We start from the raw sequence: 12985 nt of genomic DNA, 5'->3' as shown, positions 1-12985 counted from the left end.
CCGCAGCATTGCGCATCCGTAAGTTTACCTGTGTCCCTCAGCACAGTCTCAAGAATAAGGATGAGATACAAGATGATGTTGCTTGAGGAGAGATGGACAGGGCCGTAGAAGGGCGTTAATCCAGCAGCCGGACCGATATCTGCTCCGTAGTGAGTGGAGGAACGGAGCCCTACAAAGTGACCTCCAGCTACATACTTTCACTGGTTTCTGTTAGAAACAGACTCCATGATGGGAGATGTGCTCACAGCCCACTCAAAGCTTGATTGGCATTTGCCAGAAAACAACAGAACTGGCAGGTACTCGCACTGTGCTCTCTACACAGAGAGAGCAGGTTCATACTGAGCACATGTGACAGATAGCACAGGGACTCTAGGCTTAACCTAACCTAACTTGGCAGATTGATTCCCTGAAGTCTGACAAACTTTGTGTTATACACCTATGATCAAATGTTCCCTTAATTTTTTTGAGCAGCATATAAAATTTTGGCGGCCAATACTGGAACAGCTTTTAAAATACACAACAAATTGAATCAAATTGTGTAATTTGATTTCCAAACCTCCAAATTCACCCTCTCATAAATTTACCTAAATAACAAAGATATAAAACATGCTTTAGTTCCACACTTTGACATCAAATGAAAATATTGTAGCGCTGCTGTTTATCTGACAGTTGTTGAGATAACATTATACTTACCAACAAGTGTCAGCACAACGATAATTGTGATGTTTAAAAAAAGAAACACACATATGATAATACCATGTGATTTTTCTTTTTGTTTCCATTTATGGTTACAAACTCTCTATCCACCCTCTCTACTCTCATACTACCAAATTAATATTTTGGCCAGCCAATAAATGATGTATAAAAAAGTATAAAATTAACTTAAGTACTTTCACTTTTGATTAAATAAACTTTTATTAACTGTTTGAAAGTTTTTTCTCGAGTTAAGCTGTGAATGTTTTATAAAGTCGTGCTGGTGTAATAATAAAAATTATACCCACCCCAGATCAGTTTGCACTGAACCATTTCCCTTTTATATGGAAGTGTCAAACAGAGTGTAATGAATGTTAATCCACACTAGTTTTACTCACTTTTTGATTATGCTTTAAATTTTATACACATTTTTCTGAAATCACTGAAAACTTTTCTTTGAGCAACAAGCTGCTTGTCTTTTGAAAACAAGCAGGGAGAAAAAAAAGCTTTTTATTTGGAACGATTATTGGAAAAGTTTAGGTTCACAAGCATTTAAAATGGGCTTTGTATGTGTATCTGTCAGTGTGATTTGTGGTTAAAAGAAATTACAGTGCACCAACTACGGTAGCAGACTTCAAACTACAGGAATGACTTCCTGGCAATCGGAGCTCCAGCTTTTCATGTTCATGAGTATAATCAAGGCCTAAGAAATGAGCAACACTTCATGCTCATGGAGCAGATACTTGATTTGATCTATTTATTGTTCTTCTAATTCCAATCAGGTCCCTAATTTACAAAATAAACATCTGTTCTATTTAGTAATTCCTGAAGTTAACGACTGAGACCATACACACACCGGGAAAGTGTTTACTGAGGTCGTTTCTTTCCATAATTTTTTTATATACTGACTTTTCATTATTACCAGAAAGGTCGCCCCCTGGTGGCCATTAGAAAGAATGCAGGTGTTTCATCTTTGCTTCAGTTTCCAGGCCCAGTTTACAAAAATTTTCAAAAGCAGTTCATGCATACGTTCATGCATAAGCTGCTTTAATCCCTGTTGACCACTAGAGGGCAGAGGAGCTCGTGACATGTAGCTATCAATTAACATTTAAGCAAAGTACAGCACTTACATCTCCAACTGGCAACCAGCACCATGTTGATGAGTGTAGGTAAAATAGACATTCTGCTCTTGGCTGTTTAGTATGAAAAACACTGTTGGCAGTGAGACTTCTTTACTTTTTTAAAAGTTCACTTAAAACCCTTTAACATATAATACGGTGTTTTGTTTTTAACTGATATAAAGAAATTAAATATAAAGGAAATTCGGGTGTCTAATATAAAGCATCTTGAGTTGCAGTTGTAGGATTTCCCCGGGAGGTGGCGATGTTTCCTCTGCATGCATGCAGGCAGTGCACGCACACAGGTATACTCACTACGATGGAAAAACAATACATAACAGTCAGGTAGGAAATCAAAAACACCCGTTTATACATCTGTTTAGTTTAGTAGAGTTTTTTTGTTTTTTGTTTTTTAATTTCTTTATAAATATAATTCGGTAAGTGTTGAATGAAGCCATAAATGTTCAATAGTCAACAAATCATTGCTGGTGTTTTCACCGACCAGACCTGCAGCTCCAAAGATTTTGGAACTTTGAGATGATTTAAGCAAGGGTTAAAACAAGTTTGGTAAAGTATGATGTCTCCGGATAAAATAATGTGACACTGAATAACTTGAGACTCAATGATTAAACTTTAAAAAAAAATAAAAATAAATACTATATATATATGTATATATATATATATATATATATATATATATATATATATATATATATATATGGGGCAGTTGTTACGTTTTTTTCATCCATCCAGTTTTTAAACAATGATTTTTATTTATTAAGGGGAAAAAAGGCAAAGGACACCGGCAGTTCTTTAGATGTTGTTCTGGGTTATTTTGTGACCTCCTGGATGAATCGTCGATGCGCTCTTGGAGTCATTATGGTAATTCTGGCCACTTCTGGGAAGGTTCACCACTGTTGCAAATGGTCTACAATTATCCCCCCTAAATATATGAAATCATCATTTAAAAATTGTATTTTGAATTTAGTCAGGTTAGACTTGTCTAATATGACAAAAGAAAACAGGAACAACAAAAAAGCAAATCAGGAAGGGCACATACTTTTTCACAGCACTTTACGTGATGCCTCAGAGCATCTCTGCTCAAAAAACCAGAGATCACCTCTTGGCCTCATCAGAAGAACCTCCAGTTCTTTACTCAGAGCAGAGGAGCATGCTCTGTGCTGTTCTGGGTCACATGGCTGAGGTCGAGGGAAAACACTGGAGCGTTTGTGGTCTTGTGTCCTTGGACCTGAGCCTTAAAGCTGTTTGTGTTTGCTCACTTCCTCGGAGCCTAATTCACACACGCTAAGGAGATTGACAGACTCGTACTGACCTATTAAACAATAAAGATGAGTCACACACAGCGCTCCCATTTAAACTCATGCCGTCACACAGAGCTTCATTAAAACACACTGACAGGACAGGCGGGCGAGGTGTTCATTGTTCTGGGCTTGTAATCACATATTTAGGGATAAAACTGTACTTTCAGGGCAATTAAATTCTTTCACAAACATAACACTTGAAACACAAACTTTTCCACAAGGACACTGATGCCATGAAGCCATTTGAAAGAGCTTGCCCCATATGATTAAAATTCAGGATTTTGGAACTTTGAGATGATTTAAGCAAGGGTTAAAACAAGTTTGGTAAAGTACGATGTCTCTGGATAAAATAATGTGACACTGAATAACTTGAGACTCAATGATTAAACTTTAAAAAAATAAAATAAATACTATATATATCTATATCTATCTATCTATCTATCTATATATATATATATATATATATATATATATATATATATATATACATATGGGGCAGTTGTTACGTTTTTTTCCCCAGACTTTTAACATAAACACTTTTCCATGACATTTACATCCTGTTGAGACACCACACTGTTAATCAGGATTTTGGTACACACGATGAAGCAGACAGTCTCAGATTTAGAGCAGGAACTTTGACTCCTTACCTTATGATCACCTCTTTAACATCTGTAATCTGTCTGGTTTATTGAACTTTATCTTAACATGACTGCTCTGAATTTGAGTTTGGCGGTTGGCACCGATGCCTCAAACCAGCATTCTGGTCGCATGTGGCCTTTCGGCGCTGTGTTTGCATTGTCTCCCTGTGCCTACACAGTTTTCCTCCCACTGTCTAAAAACATTCATGTTGTGCATAGACTGTACATAAAAGAAGGACATAGCCATGGAGACATTACCTGCTGATTAGTGAAGTCCCACTGTGAAGCCTCAAGTTGAGCATCTTGGCTGTCACCATCTTGATGTTTTTAACCCAGACATAAGGAACGAGAGGGGGGCGCGACCATGAAACGGAGGAAAGCTTCATGCAAATAGACAATCTACATACTTCAAAAACATCCATCCATCCATCCATCCATCCATCCATCACTGCTTTGCTGTGCTGTCCTCCCTCCCCCCAGTGACCTCCTTCAGCTCGTCTGGGGAGACACCAGGGTGTTCCCAAGCCAGCGGCTAGACAACCTCTTCTCAATGTGTCTTCCAGTCGGTCTGCCTTAAGGTGTCTCCTTGTGGGGGGACAAGCCCAGAACATTTCACATAGGTGTTCCAAGGTGAATCCAGGAGGCATCCTGGTCACGTGCTTGAACCTTCTTAACCGCCTCCTTTCAATGTGGAGCCCTACTTCACTCCTAGGCCCTCCTGAAATAATCAAGTTCCTTACCCCATCTGTAAGACTCTCCAAGGCTTTAAGGTTTTTCCAATTTTATAAACAGTACATTTGCATAATGACTGAAATTAGCAAGCTGATCATAAGGTTGGCGAAACTGCAGTCAGCTGAGACCAAAGAATCAGTTGAATCAGTGACAAAATGTTTCTCCCAGCGTCAACCCAACATTCAAATGAACAGAAGCAACTTTCTAGAGTGTACCTAATAAATGTCCAGTGAGTCTTTATATATAATATTACAGACTTTATATATAATATAAAGTCTGTAATAACAGGTTTGTTGGGGATTCTAGACTGGAAGAACATATGGGTATGGTTTGTTTTGGTTTAATGTTTCTCCATGAAGCTATCATCAACGATCGATAGATAGATAGATAGATAGACAGACAGACAGACAGACAGACAGACAGACAGACATACATACATACATACATAATGATAATTTCCCCCTAGTATTTTAGATAAACATGCTTCTGTGTCTGAACCTGTTTGTGTAAGTTTGCTGTAGGTGTCTGTCCTGTAATCAGCACTCTGGTTTCATTGTCTGCGTGTGAGTGTCTTTGACCTTAAAGCAGCCATCTGTTGTCCTGCCTCTGCCTCTCTGGCTCTTAGTCAGACGAGGAATTAATCAAGCCAATTACTCCCATGCTGAGATCTAGGTGAGCTGCGTGACGTGTGCTGGAGGAGGTGAGGCCAATGTTTGTGTACTGCCGGGTAGAATTTATACACTGGAAGTCAGGTTTGGGGTTTCTTTGTTTTGTTTTTTAATTCTTTGTATGATGTGTATGTGAGACCACTGATTTTCTTTCTGGTTTTTTTTACGGTCTCATCATGTGCATCAGTCAGAGGTTAAAGATAAGAATGGCGGAGAAAGAAAGATGCCAAAAAGACTGACAGGAAAAGAGGCGTTTCCTTCCAAGAAAAAAATACAACAAAGAGGAAGAAGGGGAGGAGAGGAGGAGAGGAAAGGGAGGTAGAGACAATGAAGGAGGGATAGAAAGACTTGAGCACTCCTCTGGAGTAAATCCCCTCAATCTGATCAGTGTGTGAGGAAGGAACTAACTAATTCACAGCGTGGACGCACAAGCTTTAAGGTAAGAACGCCAGTGTTCATTTAACTAATGCCATGCATGTAGCATTGGACATATTTGAATTATATATATTTGCTGTTTATGTGTCAGGCATTTCAGTGCAGTGTGATAGATGCAGCTGCATTTATATTTAATACAAGAGAGATGAAAATGAGTGCTGGCTTTTAATCATCTGGATTAAAAAGATAAAACACTACAATGGGTACACAACTTTAATTTGTTATTGTTTTCAGTTTCTTATAACTCTACTACTCGCTAAACTTAACAGTCAGAAGCAATATGAATATGCTGGTTTATTAGAGTATTGCACAGTATTGTCTGAGTAATAAGTCAAATGTTGGACCTGCTGGGGAAGGTCTCAGATGCTTTTTCGTGAGCTGTGTGAGCTGTGAGCAAAAGAAAAATAATAATTGTTATAAAAATTATTGAGGTTATTAGCAGCAATCCGAGTTGTTCAGCATATAATAGTTAATTTAAGCATCAAAATTTTAAAAGTTGACATTAAATTTCTCTGTAACTGGCATTTAAAACATTGTTTGGATAATTATTGCTTAATCTTGCTTTTTAATGGGGATATTTTGGATATTTTGTGGCCAAAGTGTGCACTCTATGTATCAGGTTAAAACCTCTTAACAAATTAAATAAGAGCTCAACGGCAGCGATATCGATGCTGACATTGATCTTTTAATGCACGGCGATAATTATAGTTTAATGTGCATCTACAACAAAAAGTGTTTATCAACTGAGACTGGCTCATTTTGCAGAATGAGCTGTTCTGTAATCACAGGTCAAACAGCAGTTGTCAGTTTTGGAGATTAATCACACGACTTAAATATCCAACTTAACCATATGTTGCTGGTTGGTGCACGACCACGGTGTGCAAGCTCACTTATCTCGGGTTAAGTTAGCACAACAACTGTTTTCAATTAGGTTAATTGAGGGACCTGTGGGTGGTAATAACCTCTAAACGGCGGCGATTGGGTGTGACACGGTTCTGCACTTCGACCATCTGTCCCTCCTCTAAGCCTCGTAAATCGCAGCAGGAAAAACAGAGACAGAAGATGTCAGATGGAAAGGTTATAGGTTGGGAAACACCTATGTTGAAACCATTTAAAAATTAAGATTTAATCACCTCGGCCTCCATCAGACACACACACACTCACTTTGTTTCATTATTGATAAAATACAGTAAACCATCAGCACACACACAGTCATTGGAGAGGCTGGTCACTGCGAGCAACAGGTGGTCATAGAGGTTTAGCTGTCACATCACGTGTGTGCCATTTCAAAATGCCGACCCCGTATAATGAAGGACACGTTAGAGCTACAGAGAGGTCAGCTTCCCTTTACGATACAGATCATGAAGGAAAATAAAAAATGCAGCCACATAGATTTAGAATAATATTAAAAATGTGTTCCTGCTTCACCGCTGGTCCTCTGTAGCTCCATCCAAATTCATCTAAAAACATCTGTATTAGCACTGGTGGGAGGGGTCAGGTCTCAGCGTGGTCAGGATGCTGTACCTCTGGCTTGAACTAATCCTTGTTTGGACAGGTTCTGGTAGTTTTGGCGCATGCCATGAAGGTTGCTGCTCAGACACACTACAGCTAAATGGGGGCACAAATGTCAGGCTTAGGTGTTTAACCTTCACCACATCCTGCTGAGAACTGAAGAACCTTTGTGTAAACTCACTGTCCCTTTGTTTGTTAAAGGAAGCTGACACAAGACGAACAAAAAGCTAAAAAGAGACACTTTTATCTAAATCTGACAATGTCCTAAAATTCAATATCTAATACATAAGGATTCTTCTGGACCTTTTAGCTTCATTTTACAATAAAAGAGTCAATGGATTCTATAAAAAGAGTGTTAACTAAAATCCTCTGTTTTGTTTTGCAGGTTTCTTCTATTTGTCAGTGAGGAGTAGAAAAGAGAGACCACAATCCACAAGAAAACAAACTCACACTCACATGTGACTGAATTCCTCAGAGCTGAGTTAATATTTTGGGGATGGAGATTTGTTATTTTGCTCCCTGATGCCTCTTTCACATCAGCAAAGAAGTCAGCACAACCTTTACTTCAAGTGGCTTCACACATTTTGAAGCAAAGCCAAGCTTCTTTGTCTGTACAAACTTTGGATGGAGATGATGAGGAACTCGCCATCTGTGCAGCTGTTACTTGCTCCCTTTGTCTTTTCTTTACTTTCATTCCTCCTATGGCCAGCATCTGCCAGCTCAGGGTCTGACTATGACTTTGGAGCCCACCCACGCTTTGTGTGCACCCCTATTCCCGTGGACACAGACCCTTCCTGCTTCCCTACGTCAGGTCCAAGCGTAGGTGCAGCGGGGCCCAGCGGACCAGGCCATCAAAGTCCACCTCCTGCTGGCTGGTGGGGCGCGAGCGAAGAGGCCAAAGCTACCATCCTCCACCTTAGGGAGAGCCTTGTCCAGCAGAAGGAGATCATCCTGGACCAAAGAGAGACGATTCGGGAGCTCACGGCCAAGCTCACTCTGTGCGAAGGCTTCGGACGGGGTGCTTCACCCCACGACTCTTCACACTTGCATCACGCTGGAGCGGCCAGCCATCACTCATATGCTGACAATGGGCACTATAGCAACCAGCAGGGTCACCATGGAAACAGCAACCTCATACCAGACTCGCCACACTACCCCTCGGTGGGAGGGCAACGATTTGACGGAGGGCACAGTGGCAACAACCACGGGAAGGATAAACATGTGACACCAGGGGACGTTGCATCGTCGCCAGAGCAGATGGAGAGGATGCTACAGGCGCTGAAGGAGAGGCTGGACAACCTGCAGGTGAGCATGAGGGAAACAGAACTTTTAAAACTTTTTTAAACTGCTGAAGGAAGAAAGGCTGTATCTAAGCTGTTTAAGTAGATATAACTCAGCTGATGAGGTAGAGGGAGGCTTGTGACGTTCCCACATGTGGTTTTCCTTTGTTTGGACATTTGTTGCGTCACTGGAAGCCTTAAAGCGGTACGCCCACTAAGTACTTTAGATAAAGGAGCAACTTAATCGCATAAAGCCACTCACACTCAAGGGAGTCACTCTAATGTCCTTCAGTGGGCTCCAAGAACCAGCAACAAGCTCAGGGGTGGACGTCAGAGAGGCAGTGGATTGACCAGGCACATTTAAAGACCTCGAGGATATTTGAGTGTTTTGAAGTCTGTTTGGGTACCTGCCCTTATGTGCTGTGTTTTCCATCAGTTGTGATCACAGACAGATCTGTGCAGAGCTGTGGGGCCTGTGTGAGTGTGAGGGGGTCTAAGATTGGCAGTAATTATCGTGATCTCCCTTGACAGACTCATAATCAGGGCACGCACCACAACTAAAGCCCAGATTACCTGAGAGGAAGGGAAACAGACACAGAATGGCACAATGAGTGTGAGAGGCACCGATCAGCAGCACAACTGGCTGCTTTGTTTGACATTACACAAATATCTGCAGAAGAAATAAATAAATAGACTCCAGTCTTTCATAAAGATTGCGCGAGACACAAAAAGCAGATGTGTTACCTTGTGCCTTACTAATGCGCCTTCACCTGTGTGTTTCCACCTCTCTCGGCAGAAGAGGAACACATCCATCACATACTCCAGCTCTTTGAAGGAGTTGCTGCAGAGGAAGATCGACGCACTAGAGCAGCAGCTGCACCATCACACTGACGGCCACGGTGGCCTGGACCACCACGGTGATGACAGCAGCCACGGAGACGACAGAGAGCATCACGCCGATGACCACCACGATGACGGACACCCCGGTGACCACAAAGACGACCACCATGACGATGGACATCGAAACGGTCACGACAGCGATGGCGGCCACACGGAACACCATGATGACGGCCACGATGATGACCATCACGATGCAGACAGTGACCATGATGACGGCCACCATGATGATGATGATGATGATGGTGGTGATCACCATGACAACGAAGCAGACAATCACAGTTACCTTCCACACACGGGATACAGAGCACCAGGGCCGCGGACCGGTTTCCACTCAAATAAGCTGGAAACGATGCTCAATCAGCTGCACCTCTCCGGTACGCTGTTCAGCAAAACTGCTTTTTAAACCACGCTCAGGTCTGATTGTTTGGACAGCGAGTGAATGTTGTTATGTTTCTTTAAGCAGGTTCCAGCAGGAAGAAATCAAAAAGTCCTGATGCGTTCCAGATCAGCTTCCCTATGAGGACCAACTATATGTACGGGCGGGTGAAGAGGACGCTGCTGCAAGAAATCTTCGCTCTGACTTTGTGTCTTTGGATAAAGGCAGGAGTGGGACCCGGACTGGGGACACCTTTTTCTTACTCTGCGCCCGGACAGGCCAACGAGCTGGTGCTCATCGAGTGGGGGAACAATCCCATAGAGCTGCTGATTGATGATAAGGTGAGTGAGAAGAACCATGAGCTCCCCTCTGAGTCTGGATCGTTGTCAGTTTAAGAGAACTTCTTTTTTTTGTGTATCAACTTGAACAATTTACAATAAACAAGACCTCTATTAGGATAGTTAAAGTCTATGCCAAAAATCAAAGCAGTTAATCTAAAATATTATGAAATTTAATAAATGAATTATATTATAAATAATAAAAATCTAAAATTTTAAATAATGTACTTAATACATACTTAAAAATTAAAAGATTTCAAATGTAATATTTAAAAAGACTAATCAAAATGAATTGAAAGCATTCATAACTGAAATATTGTCAGTTTATCAATATTTGAATCAAAATCTGCCAGATCTGATATCTTTTCTGGGTTTTTTAGTCATTGTCAATCAAACCTGAACAAATCACCCAATAAATCAGATTAACTTTGGTGATCAAAGTCAAGTTATTTGTAAAAATGCACTTTTATTAACTACTAATGCTTGATTTATACTTCTTTATACAAATAAGGTACTCATGTAGTGCTTTTTTACTTAATTTGACTCAAAGTAATTTCTTAATACAAGCCCTATTCAACCATTGGTACTCGTACTTTTTTCTATGCCTAAGCACTTCACCTAACATTCACTCACACTGAGACGGATGCATTGGAGGTAACTCACATGTAGACTGGAGGATCCGGGGATAATGAAATACTAGAGTTCTACTGAACAAACAACAAACAAACAAGCTGGACATATTGTACCACACAGAAGTCAACAGTATTTTTCAGTTCAGTGACTCCATTTAGCAAACATGAAGCAGGAACCTGCTAAAGCTGCCTGGTTTGCAAACCTGTCAATCAAAGAACCTATGCTATAGCTCTTAAACTCCAGGAGTTTTATACAATCACCCACTGCACAGCTGGCTCACACACACAATAAAAAGAAAGATTTAGGCTGTGAACGTTGATTTTAGTTTGACTTGCTTTTGAAGTCAGCCTCTAGTGGCCACTAGAGGAACTGCAGTTTTTGGCACTTCACTGCTGGCTTCATTTTTCAGGCCTGGATTTTGCTCTTTGGTCTTCAGCAGTGGGTCTACATGCACTGGCCATTAGAGAAAAACAAACAAACAAACCAGATTTAGGCCAGAAAATCAAGGCCTAAATCAACTTTAACTGAATTTAAAATGTTAATGAAAAGTAAAAATGGCACACTCAGTCTGCTGAAGTCTCCTCTTGACACAACACGCTTATGACCAAAGCCAACCACAAGGGGGCAGTGACATGCTCATTTTTTTCACCCTGGTGTGGAGGAAGTTAAAAGTAATTATTATTATCTGTTAACAAAGTGTTTCTGAATTTAAATCATATATCCTTAGAAAATGTTTACATTAGTTTTCCACATCCCCTCCACAGGCAGCGACTCTGCCCCTGTCTCTGAGTGATGGGAAGTGGCACCATGTGTGTGTGACTTGGACTACACGAGACGGACAGTGGGAGGCTTACCAGGACGGGGTGAAGCGGGGGTCTGGGGCGAATCTCTCAGCCTGGCACCCCATTAAAGCTGGAGGGGTCTTCATCCTGGGACAGGAGCAGGTAAAGTCAACGCGAGCTTTACTCCAGAGATAGAGACAAATATTATGTCCAGAGTTAATATCCAAGCCATTTAGGACTCTTCCCAGTATTAAATGCATGTATGTGTGCTCATGTTGAGGCTCCAATATACTGCAGACTTGTCTACTTCATAAAAACATCTGACCTAATCAGTGACTCTGTTATATTATACATAGGAGATCTTCTATATGTTAGTGAGAAACATCAGCTGTTCATCACGTGTCTCTGATAGATGAAGATGATAATAATCAGGTATTGATCGTTGTTGTGCGTCTCCTCTGCAGGACACTCTCGGAGGGCGCTTCGATGCCACTCAGTCATTCGTGGGCGAGATGTCGGACCTGCACATGTGGTCACACGTCCTCAGCGCCAGCGACATCTACAGCTTGGCATCATGTGGCAGCCACCTCAGAGGTGACGTCATCGCCTGGTCCGACACGGAGGTGGAGCTTCACGGAGGCGTCGCCAGATACCCCTTTGACCCCTGTCACTGAAGTCCGTTACCCTGATGGTCTGAGAACATTTATGAAGAGAAGCTACGGAGACTGAAGGAGGATTAAGATAACCACTCAGAGCCAATGCCTTCCCTTTGAACTCAATCAGTGAATTTTCTATAAATAAATGAACAATGAAAGGAAACATGGTGATAAATCTTTATTCACAGGTAACGTGTAGGGACTCTGTGGCTGTAGGCCATTATTTGTTGTACCCATGAGTTAGTATTTTATTTAAACGGACAAGTGCTGTATGTGACATATTGCCATATTGTTAATAAGACTAAATAAAGTTGGGTGTGTGCTAATCTTTGCAGGCATTACACGGGGTCTGCTGTGGTGACGTGACAAATTGTAAGTTGTTAGTTTGAATGAAAGTCATAGAATTTTTTTCCTGCTCTGGATTCTCTTTTTAAAGGTTTCCATGAAACATACAGCTACTTCACCAAAGAAATGTAGACTTCAGGTTAAACTTTGTGTTGATCTTTCCTAATTTTATGAATCTGTGTATCATAGATAGGTCCATGTTGGATTTTGAGAGAAATGCTGAAGGTCCTGCGAGACAGGAAATGTTTTACAGTTAATACACGGACTCTTGCCTCAGTTTTGTACCATAAAAGGGCTTCTTTGAAAATGCTGATTATACCGTTTCACCCCAACTTTTATATCTTCTCATCTTCTCATCCCATTTCTCACTGAACTAGTTTGTAAGTTTTGATGTCGGCTGCACTGTGAATTTGTGAATCTGGCCTTGATTGTATATTTATTATTGTACAGTAATTTGTTTTTTAGCAATGTTAGATTTTTCCCATTGTGTTTGTCATATAAAAAGTGTTTAAATAAATGTGTGACAGTTTAAGTGTCTCATTTTTCATTTGTTAATG

General features: G+C 40.9%; 1 protein-coding gene across 3 annotated transcripts; it reads left to right on the top strand.

Moving 5' to 3' along the window:
- The first annotated feature begins 2050 nt into the window (after positions 1–2050).
- LOC100691470 (neuronal pentraxin-1) lies at positions 2051–12960 on the top strand. Of its 3 annotated transcripts, none has more exons than XM_019364188.2 (7): positions 2051–2156; positions 5176–5610; positions 7504–8423; positions 9195–9672; positions 9762–10015; positions 11410–11589; positions 11892–12960. In XM_019364188.2, exons 3-7 carry the CDS (start codon positions 7743–7745, stop codon positions 12099–12101), a joined length of 1803 nt encoding a protein of 600 aa, XP_019219733.1. In that variant the 5' UTR covers positions 2051–2156; positions 5176–5610; positions 7504–7742; the 3' UTR covers positions 12102–12960. The 3 variants fall into 3 exon arrangements, with proteins under 3 accessions (XP_019219733.1, XP_005472663.1, XP_025767603.1); XM_005472606.4 differs by lacking the exon at positions 2051–2156 and having other exon boundaries at positions 4971–5255; positions 5359–5610; XM_025911818.1 differs by lacking the exon at positions 2051–2156 and having other exon boundaries at positions 4971–5610.
- The last annotated feature ends 25 nt before the right edge of the window (positions 12961–12985 follow it).

Source organism: Oreochromis niloticus, linkage group LG11, assembly GCF_001858045.2.
Source record: "Oreochromis niloticus isolate F11D_XX linkage group LG11, O_niloticus_UMD_NMBU, whole genome shotgun sequence".
Taxonomy (NCBI): domain Eukaryota; kingdom Metazoa; phylum Chordata; class Actinopteri; order Cichliformes; family Cichlidae; genus Oreochromis; species Oreochromis niloticus.
Note: the sequence above shows the minus strand (reverse complement) of the source record. Positions and strands in the feature narration are given on the sequence as shown.